General features: G+C 38.5%; 1 protein-coding gene across 5 annotated transcripts in view; it reads right to left on the minus strand.

Moving 5' to 3' along the window:
- Window positions 1-12,514, minus strand: part of RDX (radixin) — a 92,248-nt gene that overhangs the window by 55,340 nt on the left and 24,394 nt on the right. For 3 of the 5 annotated variants that reach the window (XM_054725759.1, XM_054725760.1, XM_054725761.1), the window contains 4 exons: window positions 8,825-8,908; window positions 4,011-4,106; window positions 3,244-3,518; window positions 106-189 (listed from right to left, as the gene is read on the minus strand). In XM_054725759.1, coding sequence (XP_054581734.1) covers window positions 106-189; window positions 3,244-3,518; window positions 4,011-4,106; window positions 8,825-8,908 — 539 coding nt within the window. Of the gene's footprint in view, window positions 1-105; window positions 190-3,243; window positions 3,519-4,010; window positions 4,107-8,824; window positions 8,909-12,514 lie in introns of those variants that run through there. The other 2 variants (XM_054725762.1, XM_054725763.1) reach the window with 2 other exon arrangements.

Consider the following 12,514-nt stretch of genomic DNA (forward strand, 5'->3'; position numbering starts at 1 on the left):
TTCATATAAGTCAAATGATCTTTTGAGGATAATCTGATGTAATAATTAATGTCATAGAATAAAAATACTTTGAGAAAAACACTAAGAAAACAGCCATCCAAATACCTTAGCATTCCTCTATGTTCTTCATGCCAGTTCTGTATTCTTTCTTCCCACTGCTCTTTTGTCAATTTGTGTTGCTCCAAAACACTATAATGAAAAAAAAAAGAAGAAAAAAAATCAATGAAAATATCCTGTAACTGAAAAGTCAATATTCTTTACAAGTTAATCCTCCCTGTGGTGGTTGTCAAACAAATCTATACACAATAAAACTGCCTAGAATAAACACACACAAATGATTACATGTAAAACTGATGAAATCTGAATAAGTTAGGTGGATTGTATCAATGTCAGTATTATGATTCTGATACTGTATTGAAGTTATGCAAGGGAGAGCTGGAAGAAGGATTCACAGGATCTTTCCACAATTTTAAAAATGCATGCGAATCTACAATTATCTAAAAACTAGTGGCCCGGTGCACGAAATTCGTGCACATTAAAAGGGGATTAATTAGAGGAAATATTTTAATATTACTATTTGCCCTTTATAATAGAAGTGTCAGAGATGAAAGAAAATTAGTAAAATGTATGTGAAAATCTCCTCCTGTCAGAGTCTGGGGCATGCTGCAGGACCCAGAGTCAAGTCCCCGCCCACCCGCAGCACCTCAAAATCACGCAAGACCCAGACCCAGCTGGCTCCACCCCCATTGGGCAAGACCCAGACCCGGCCAGTACCACCCCTGTCAAGCCCCACCGGGAGGGGGGCGCTGCTTCAGGTCCCCCAACACACCTTCAGGTGCCCTGGCCCAGTGCTGGGGTGGGGGGTGCGGCCTGAGGTCCCCTGTCAAGCCCTACCGGGCAGGGGGCACAGCCTCAGGTCCCCTGCCCCGGCCCAGTGCCACACAGCCTCATGTTCCTGCTGATTTCTCATTAAGGCTCGTTACGGGAACTTGGCCTCCGCTGTGGGCGCAGCCATCTTGTGTTACGGAAACCCCACCTCTGCTGTGGGCACCACCATCTTTATGACAGTGTGACAGTCAATTTGCATATTCCCTCTTTATTAGATAGCATAAAAAGTTTCTAGGATCCTGAAATTATTTTACATAACTTGCTTTAAAAGTTATTATACAGATAATTTATAAGAATTCAAATGTTTCAAATTAATAAAATATTGGGTCCCGGGTTCAATTCCGGTCAAGGGCACATGCCCAGGTTGCAGGCTTGATCCCCAGTAGGGGGCATGCAGGAGGCAGTCAACCAATGATCCTTTCTCATCACTGATGTTTCTCTCTCCCTTCTCCCTTCCTCTCAGAGATCAATAAAAATATACTTTACAAATTATTTTAGAAAAATAAATAAGAAATTGTGCTTAAGTGTGATTCTAGTGTGTTTACAATTTTTTTAAATCACACGACTATGAACTGTAAACCAATTACTTCATCTGGTACTCAACCAAATATGATTTAACACTGAAAGAACAACTATGTTATACTTGTTGAGATAAAATTATTTTTGATGAACAATTAAGAAATTATTCAGGGTAATTTTGATTATACAGAATATTTGCCTTATGTACTGACTTAAAACTTAATCTGCTGTACATTTTATTATATATAAATTGTAGTTCAACTAACAATAAAAACTAAACCTCATCTGAAATGAAATTCTACTGTGCCAATACTCAATTTCTTAACTCAGTGCTTAAAAAAACCTGAGAAGCCCAGCCAGTGTATCTCAGTAGTTGAACATCGACCCATGAACCAAGAGGTCTCTGGTTTGATGCCCAGTCAGGGCACATCCCCGGGGTTGTGGGCTCAATCTCCAGTAGTGGGCACATAGGAGGCATCCGAGCAATGATGTTTCTCTCATGGATGTTTCTATCTTTCTATCCCTCGCCCTTCCTCTCTCTAAAAAAATAAAATAAAATCAATGAAAACATATTTTTAAAAATCTGAGAGAAAGAATTTTGGGTTAGAATAGTAATAAAAAACAGACAAACACACAGACTAATAAGTATCTCAGATTCCTGATTCTTTTGGTAAACAACATGCATTGTTTTACCTTCAAAGATAACTATTACTGTAATAGTAATATTTAATAATCAAATATTAAAGCTACTGCACTTAATAACTCATAAAGCTTATATCAACAGAATACACTGTTAGATGAAAATAAACATTGATGCCTATAATCAAAGGAAATTAATAAAAGTAGACATTAACATAGCTTAGTCTTTCTTCATATTTAGTACTTATGAAAAAGAAACTACATCTAAGAGCTTAACTACTATGAGAAGTGGTGCAGAACTGAAGTTTTAGATTAAAGATATACAGTTTTGAATTTAAATAGAAATTTTAAAATTTGAGAATTTGAACTAAGAACAGTAACAACTTCTCTCCAGTTCTAAAAGATCTCCACGTATATTCTATTATCAGAGACATGTGTGCTACAACTAAGAACTGAGATAGTTAAAAGTAATATCTGATGCTATACTTTCTAAATTTCTTAAGCAATGCAGTAATGCTATCAACAACACTTGTATCACACTTCACAGTTAAAACTGTACACTGTACAGTTCATGTACGTCATCATAAATTAAAGGGTAGGCAGAGCAGAATTGTCATCCCCATCATGCAAATTCAGATATCAAGTCTCAGGGATGTTGGGTTTTTGCACCCAAGATCACATAACTAGCAAAGAGCAGAATCAGTACTCAAAATCTAGGTCTCCTGCCTAATGATTTTTTTTCTCACGCCATGCTACTTTAAACTTATAGAGGCAGCAGTATACTGCAGATAAGAACAGAGTACAAGACTATTAGTCTGAAAACGAGGTTTAAAATGCCTTTTTAAGTTAGAAACTTAATTTTTATTCTATGGAGGACACATAGGCTGTTACTTATTATTCCAGATGCATTTATTAAACACATATCTGCCTGTGTTTTTACCCAGCAGTGACAGCGGCATCCTCCCCCAAGCTCAAATCTCTATTTATTGCTTATCTTGTGGAAATGAGGAGAGAAGAGGCAGAAGGTTTAGTAGTTGCGCACTATAAACCTACGAGGCTACTAAGTCATTATTTTTAGAACTATACTCCAATTCACCTGACAACTTGAAACCTAAAAAAAAAAAAAAAAAATTCTACTTACAAACTTCTGAAATGTAATTTTTCAGAGACTGTAACATAAGAACATGCTTCACTTACCGCTGGGGGAGGAGCCTATCATTAGCCAGGTAGCCTGGTTTGTGAACCTCTTTGTTATAGTCTCCATACTTGGCCTGGACAGCATAGGAAGCCAGAAGGACTGCAGTTTCAGGTGGGCAATATATCTCATCATTTAAGATAGCTTCTTTAACTTGCAAGAAGAAGAGTCTTTGGGTTATTTCTTGAATTAATTCCTCAGAAACATCTTCAGGAAAGAATTTAGCTCTAAATTTGAACTGTAAAGGATTCTCTTTTTTAACATCTTGCTGTGTCACCTGGAACAGTAATTTCAAGTATAATCAACAAAAATCTTAAGTTCAAAATAACTAAATCTAGTCACATCAAATTCTTTCTAGAAGTAGGATGTAAAACAGCAATAAGATTCTAAATCTGTAAGTTAGATTCGAAACCTGTAAAAAATATGAGATGATTCTATGCTCACAAATATGACCTATAACTCACGATCCTTCTAGTAACCAAACTGAAACTTCTCGAGAAGCTTATGCTACAGATGTTTCAATCAAAGTCAGTACTAAGTTATACTAATAATATTCTTACGTTTTAAATTTTCAAATAGGAAAAGTGAACATTTCTTTTTCTAAGTTGATGGTGCCTTATTGAATTAAAAGACATGACACCTTTAATGATCCAGAGATAACTGCAAAAGGAGGCCTGATCAGTAACTAAGCTTTTCTGACACAAATTCAAGATAATTAACCTCGGAGTAGCCTAATTATTAGTTAATTGTCCCATTATATATACTTTACCTTTTTATTTAGCTTAAGCCATGTAGAATAACCTTTGCTGTCCACATACTGCAGCCCAAAAAACCAGACCTCACGCAAACCAACTGTTTTCACCACCTAAAAAAAAAAAAAAAAAAGTCAATTTCAGTTCTACATTCATACTTTAACTATGGAACTATACTTCAAAAGAAAAACAGAACTACATAGCTATTACAGGTATACTCCTTTGCTATACAGAAGCTCTTTACTAAATTTAACATATTAATTAAAGGAACATTTCCTAAAACTTAAATTCAGGTTTGTATATTAAATTTGATAGTGTCATTTCAATCCTATTTGATCCACTTTTTATACCTCCTTTTCCTGCCCACTCCCATCATGATCCCAACAGATAACAAGAGTCTAGGGAAACAGATACAGAGTTGTCGTAATCCCATTTTCCTATTTCAATTTACCCCCATAACAAATGCAGACTGGTGCAGCCACTGTGGAAAGGAGCATGGAGGTTCCTCAAAAAACTAAAAAAATGGAACTGCCTTATGACCCAGCAACCCCACTTTTGGGTATATATCCAAAGAAACCCAAAACACTGATTTGAAAAAAATATATGCACTCCTATGTTCAATTTACCCTCACAACTATACTATTGGTTAAGGCATGGCAAAAATAGTACCACTTTGGTGACAAGATTCACTGAAAACATTTAAATGCCACGCTCCAGATATTCCAGCTGGTGCTTTCACCCCCACTCATTCTTTGAGCAAGAAACCATTATTGGAACATGCATGAATTTTACCCCTCTACGGCTTTGCTCACACTTTTTCTTCTGCCTAGAACAGTGGTCGGCAAACTCAGTCAACAGAGCCAAATATCAACAGTATGACGATTGAAATTTCTTTTGAGAGCCTAAGTTTTTAAACTTAAACTTCTTCTAACGCCATTTCTTCAAAATAGACTCGCCCAGGCCGTGGTATTTTGTGGAAGAGCCACACTCAAGGGGCCAAAGAGCCGCATTTGGTTCGTGAGCTGCAGTTTGCCGACCAGGGGCCTAGAATGTTTCTTCTGTACTTTTACCACCTGTTGAATAATTTATTCCTCAAGGCTCAGCTCAACTGATGTGCTAATAATACATTTTCTGCCTTACAGTTTCCAGTAGTAGATTACCATCTACTGCCTAGGAAGCAAAATTTACTGTCTCCATGTGGATCGCAAAATAAGATACTTTTCTCATCAATAAAATTTCATTCTTTCAGCATGAGTAGAGTAATTTTGTCAACAACATATTGAGGTAGTAACAGTTTATAACAAATTGAGTGAATTATTGTTTCAGGTACTGTGCTGTGTCATACACAGATTTCATTTTATCTTTGCAACAACTCTATACAGTAGGTACTATAATTACACAGGTGAGAACACAGAGGTATAGAGAGATCAGGTAACTTGACCAGTGAAACCTAACAGTGGCTGAGTCTCGTGTCAATCTATGAGCCATGCCCTTTAACCATTATACTCCACTCAGCATTGTGCTGGAGCCTGCTCTTACTCGCTCACAAACTTTCAGGAATTTTGCAAACTGGTTGTTAAACATGGTCATTATTAAAAACTAAATTAAGTGAATAAATTACATTAAAACCAAAGGTAAAACATACTCTAAATTCACCACTCCTCAATTATTTACTACACTTTACTGTTCTGACTCTTGACATTATTTCTATCTTTTGGGTCTTTCTGGTGGAATATAATAATGTATTACTGCACGTTTCTCTTTAGCTTTGCATTTAGTGGCATCACATTAGCTGCCGAAATCAGCCATGGAGGGAGAATTTATGCCACAGAAATTGGCCGATACTATAAATCAGGGTTTTGTTTTCTTTGATTGAGAGCCAGTTGTTAAACATTTACCAGCACAACACTGACCACATTGGTGGCGGTGGTCTTGTCAGAATGTGTTGTATTATGCAGGTGAAAATCTATTTAAACAGACCTGACATAGATATTTTCAAAGATGGAAGAATTGCCCCTGCCAACTATTTTAGTTGATTATCTTCATTGATTGTCATCATTGCAAAGTTTTCAGTCCCCACATGGACTGCTGGATATAATATGCCTCGCTCTGTCCCTGTCCCCTCCCTTTCTAGCCTTTGTTACCTTAAGGACTCTAGTTTTCCATGTATATGTTTAAGTACTAACCATATCTGCTTAAAAATGTAAGCTTTGAACACTGCTCTCTCTGTTCTCTATCCTACAGATGAAAAGTGAAGTTGGGTCGGGGCAGCAGAGAGAAATTCAGAAGAGGAATATTGGAGTAATGACTGCAGTGGGAGAAGAGGGAACCTATCTCCCAGGCTGCAGGCGCTGGCGCCCGGGACCACAGGGCTGGTGGCTTCTCCGGCTGGCTGTGGCCTGGAACCTCGGGGCGCGCGGCTTCTCTGTCTCCCAGGCCTCAGCCAGCCTCAGGCGCTGGCGCCCAGACCCTGGGCGGGCGGCTTCTCCATCTCCCCCAGGACCACGGGACAGGCGGCTTCTCCAGCTGGCTGCTGGGACCACAGGGCAGGCAGCTCCTTCATCTCCCGAGCCGCAGCCAGCTGCAGGCACTGGCACCGGGACTGCTGCCAGGCGGCTTCATTCGGCTGGCTTTGTCAGGAAGGAGTCTGGATGGTCATCTGGAAGGTCTCCTGGTCTAATTAGCATACTACTGTTTTATTAGTATAGTAGATAGTATATATGTGTGTGCTGTATGTATGTATGCAAAATACTGTTCTATTTACTTAACATGGAGTCTCAATTAATTCTCACAACCTTCTAAGGGAGTAATGCTATCACCATCCTAATTGAACAAAGGAGAAAAATGAGGCAAAGATAGGAATCTGTCCAAAGTCGAACAGCTGTAGTCAGGTCTCCAAAGCAGGCAGATGTGGCTCCAGAGCCCACGTTTTAAACTGCTACACGTTACTTCACTAAATAAATGGGGTTTCCTTTTCCCTGGTATCAAACTAAAGCAATTCTGCTTAATAAGACACAAATGTTTTATTTCTCAGTATCAATACCAAAAAGGCCCACTTGCTGGCTAGTTTTTGACTACCACAAGCATTTCATTCATTATGTAAATAACATTTCAACTTGCTATGAAGTACAATAAATGCTAACTCTATTTACATTTTTATTCAAATACAGATAGGCTATATATTTACAAACAGAAGGCCTACAATAATCAACGAAAGTGGATATCAGTTCACAAGATATTAGTTCATTATGTATGGTGAATGCAGCTGCTTATAATTTTGTTTTAAAAATTTGGTCACTCACACACAAAAAAAGCCTTTCATCTTCCAAAAAGATTTTCTTGGGGCTATCAAGATCTTAATCACCTAACCAGGAGATTAAGTATACCACTTTGTCAAGGAAAGAAACAACTTTCCAGGAATTTTAAATTTCATTGTATTTTGGATCGGTATGTGATAGAATGACATCTAGTAAAGCCAAGATATGTGATTGGTTATTTATTGCTGTTATGCAAGAAACTCACCCCCATTCTCTCAGGCAGCGATTTTTAACCTTTATCATGGTACACATAAACTATTAAAAATTCTGCGGCACACCAAAAATATATTTTTATCAATCTGACATAAATATAGGTATAATTATTTTTTAATTTTACTTATTAATTTGAGAGAGGAAAGAAAAGAGAAACTTAGATTTGCTGTTCCACTTATTTATGCATTCATTGATTTGATTCTTTTATATACCCAACCTTGGCATATGGGCACGGCACTCTAACCAACTGAGCTACCCCACCAAAACAAAATAGATGTAATTTTGACTCATTCACACTGGACAGCTCTTGTTGTGTTGGCTGTTGTCATTTTTTTATTTGACAACCTAAGGAGAAAGAGGTCAGTGCCCCTGACTAAATAGTCAGGTATTGCATGTCTTTAAAAATCGTTGCTCTAAGGTCACATTAGTCTGACCACAGACTGTTGCTCTTGTACATGCGTAAAAGTTTATGCAAAAGTTAGAAGTCTCAGGCCATGGAAAATATATCACTTTCCTTCTCTTTGCAATCATCGATTCACCTTAATCACTTGACCCCTGGGCACTAATCCCATTCTCCTCCTTTCCTCAATAAAGTTAGATTACTTTAGAACATTACATACAGCATCACCTAGGGAGCTTAAATTAAAAAACAAAACAAAAAACTAATGGTTTAAAGTAGGCACCAGATAATTAAATCAGGATCTCAGGAGGCAGTTTCCAAGTATTGACTTTTCTTTTTTTAATGCCAGAAGGGACTCAAATGTGCACTCAGGAGAGAAAAAAGACAAGATCGTAATACAAGTTCCTTAACATGACGTCCATGTTCTAACTCCAGGCTAACAAATGAGCCACTAACCTCCTGTTAGGTCCTACTTATGGCCTCTAATTCCCGTCTTTGCTACTGCCATCCCCTCTGTCTAGTGCACCCATTCCACTTTGTAAAATGTCTGAATTTCTTTTCGTCTTCATTACAATGATTTGCACAGCAAAATATATATTTAATATATATATTGATAGGATTTAACATATATATTGTGATTTAACATATATATTAATATGACTTAATATATATATTAAATATATACCTGCTAACAGTTATTTTTTAAAAATCCTACTCCTTAAATCTAGGAATGAGAAGAGTATCTCTACAGCTATTCAAGATACCTAAATAGGTATTGTGTCAAGTTCCAGTGCTATAATGTTGCTTATCAGTAAAGGTACAGAAAAACACAGAAGTGCAATAGCATACTAGTACACACTATGATGTCAAAAATTGCATACTTCATGTGGTTAAATGATACCTGGTCAAAAAGTTGTTTGCCAGTCGTATTGGGCTGGATGGCAAATTCCAGCTCAGCATCCATTGTGGTCACTCTTACGTTGATCTGTAACAAGAAAAAAGAATAGTCAGTAGGAAAGAGAATACACTTATTAAGTACTAGGGGCCCGGTGCACAAAATTCGTACACTGGGGAGGGGTCACTCAGCCCAGCCTGCCCCCTCTCACATACTGGGAGCCCTCAGGGGATGTCCTATGGATGGCTTAAGCCCACTCCCCATTGGGAGCGGACCTAAGCCTCAGTCTGGCCTCCCTTTGCTTGAGGCAATCGGGCTGATCAGGGGAAGGCGCCAGCCCCATCACCCCACTGCTGCAGCCACTGCCAGTCACCGCAGCTGCCAAGGTGTTTTCATCAACACGGACTCCAGTCCCTTCACCATGAAAAAATGACACATTTCTTTAAGCATTTTCAAGATGTATCTTTCATAGGATATGACATTTCTTTCTTTTTCTTTTTATCCTCACCTAAGGGTATGTTTCCACTGATATTTTCCCCTTCCCTCCGATCCCAAGCTCAGCCCCTTCCCAAGCCAAAAGCCTCTGCCCCAGGTTTAAGCTTGAGAAGGGGTTCCCCCCAGCACCTCCCCAAGCCTAAAGCCTCCGCCCCAGGCTTTAGGCTTGGGAAGGGGTTCCCCCGCCAGCACCTCTGATTGTAGGCTTGGCCCCTTCCTAAGCCTAAAGCCTCCGCCCCAGGCTTTAGGCTTGGGAAGGGGTTCCCCCCCAACACCTCCTCAGGCTTTAGGCTTGGGAAGGGATCCCCCCCACCCCATGGCACCTCTGATCATAGGCTTGGCCCCTTCCTAAGCCTAAAGCCACCGTCCCAGGCTTTAAGCTTGGGAAGGGGTCTCCCCCCTAGCCCCCCCCGGCACCTCCGATCACAGGCTCGGCACCTCCCCAAGCTTAAAGCCTCCGCCCCAGGCTTTAGGCTTTGGAAGGGGTTCCACCCCCCGGCACCTCTGATCATAGGCTTGGCCCCTTCCTAAGCCTAAAGCCTCCACCCCAGGCTTTAGGCTTGGGAAGGGGTTTCCCCTGGCACCTCTGATCGTAGGCTTGGCCCCTTCCCACGCCTAAAGCCTAAAGCACCAGGCTGAAGCAACCCCCAGCTCCCTGCGATTGATTGCAGAGGGCCTGGTGCTGGAGCAGACACCCAGCTCCCTGCGATCTGTCGCAGAGGGTCCGCTCAGGGCGCCTATGTATGCAAATTAACCGCCATCTTGGTTGGGTTAATTTGCATACTCGCCCTGATTGATTGGTGGGCGTGGCTTGGGCATATTGAAGGTGCAGTCAATTTGCATATTACTCTTTTATTAGGTAGGATTAGGCAGGGGAAAACACTTTCATCTGATTTCTAAAATAAAGTGATATAATATGCAGGCAATAAAGAGCAATTCCATAATTGCACCTAATAGTTTCTTTGATAAAGTAATAAGGTTTGATTTTAATCACAAGAAATCTTAAATCTACTTGCAAAACAAAGACCTTATGAAGTCTTCTTTTAAGAAAATACACTAGGCACTAGGCCATGAGCTTCCCATATTCTCATTTAACCCCAGCAATAATACTAGGAGGTATTATTTCCACAGAAACTGAAAGAGTTCCAATTATTTGGCCGACACATGGATATCAAATGCAGAGTAGGTATTTAAACTGAGGTATAACTTGAAATTCTTTGAATGTCATTATCTCATATTTCTTTAAACACAGAAATCAGAGTTTTATTTATACTGAAAATGTATTCTTCACTTTATAAAAAGCATTCATCAAATGCCATTCGTTAGATTCTATTTTACAGTGTTTTGTGTAAACACCTTTTCTAGTTGCATTATCTCACCAAAAATGTAACATGCCTTAACCAAAATAATTTTAACTCCAGAGTAGCATCTTTACCAAGAATTCACCATGATGTGGTACAAATATATTTTTTAAACTTTAATGCCACTATTAGAACTCTAAATCAGACTTATTTCTTACATGTTTTACTCATTCTAACAACCATGATCTCTACAAATATAGACCCTCTACCTTCTCTAATCAAATAAATTTTACAGATCGTTTCTTCTTTAATGTAATATCTATTAGGAACTATTGTTACACATAAAACAATACATGTAAGATTTGTAAACAATGAAGCATAATAAAATCAAACCAATTGTGACATAAGAAATGCATATTTGATCTTCATGCTGGTTCTTAACAAAGCTCCTAAAACCGCTGGAATTTCCTGAGTGACAGATGTGAGGAGCACCTTTTGTTATTCATAATAAGCCCCTTTCATCCAACCAGAGTTTATACTAATGACTTGACTCCACAAGGGCTGGCTCCTAGATAGCTTCAGGATGGGGAGTGGTAGCCAGAGAAACCATCCATATGATTAGAGGAACCAACCATGTGACTAGAGCCACTCACCTCAACCTCCAGGGAGAAGAGACAGTGGGAACTGAGCTCATCATCAATGGCCTGTGATTTAATCAATCATGCCTACATAATGGAACGTTCATAAAAATCCTCAAGGAAGGGGGGTTCAGCGAGTTCTGGTTGGTGAGTGCATCCATGTGCAAAGAAGAGGGTGCATCCAAATTCGACAAGAACAGAAGCTCCTGAGCTCCGACTGTTCTGGGCCACCCCCTCTCTATCTTCTTCCTCTTCATCTGTATCTTTCATTTGTATCCTTTACAATATCCTTTATATTAACCAGTAACAATAACTTATGGTTCTCTCTATGCATTAAGTGTTTCCCTGAATTCTGGAGCTATTATAACAAATTATAGAAACTGATGAGGGGATCATGGAAATCCCCAATTTGTAACCAAATTAGACAGGGCTCCTACTTATTTTTCTAATTGGGTTGTTGTCTTTTTTTTTTTTTTTTTTAACTCCTATGTAGGAAATCTTTATGTATCCTAGATACTTTGTCAGTTATCTTTGTTACAAAAAATTTTTTCTCCAGGTTAGTAGTTTGTAATTCTACTTTATAAAGTGCCCTTCTTTTTGGTAAACACATCCTTAATTTTGATATTGAATTTAAATGTGTTTTTGTGCACATTTAAGAACTATTTCTCTACTCTGGAATCATGAAAATATTAACTAATCAGCATACATTTTATATGTTTCCTACTAAAGTTTTGTTTATCATAAGTTGTCTTCAATAATTTTTACTTATGATCTGTAAAGGTCCAATTTCATTTTTTAATCCCCATAAGGATAAAGACTACTCTTTCACAAATCAAATGTCTATAGGTATGCATCTGACTTTGTGCTCTTTAATTCTGTTGCATTTAACTATTCTGCCAATATTGTACTGTCTTGATTACTATATCCTTAAATAATTCTTTATATCTGGTAGAGCAAGTCTTCCCTCATTATCTTCAGAACTGTCTTAGCTATTCTTGACACTTTGTTTTTGCACTTGACTTCATATGAAATTGTAAACTTTTCATTATAAGTCATAATCAATACTCTATCATGATTTAAACTGAAACTACACTAAGTTCATTAATACAACAAATTCTCTTGGAGTGAGAAATTACATCTTTTAAAAATTGGCTCTCCTATTCATGGCTATGGTTCTCTCTATGCAGTAATTTAAGTCTTCTTTAATATCTTTCAAAAGAAAGTGTTAAAAATCACATTAATCATTTGCTAGATATCTTTCC

Source organism: Eptesicus fuscus, chromosome 13 (assembly GCF_027574615.1).
Source record: "Eptesicus fuscus isolate TK198812 chromosome 13, DD_ASM_mEF_20220401, whole genome shotgun sequence".
Lineage (NCBI taxonomy): Eukaryota > Metazoa > Chordata > Mammalia > Chiroptera > Vespertilionidae > Eptesicus > Eptesicus fuscus.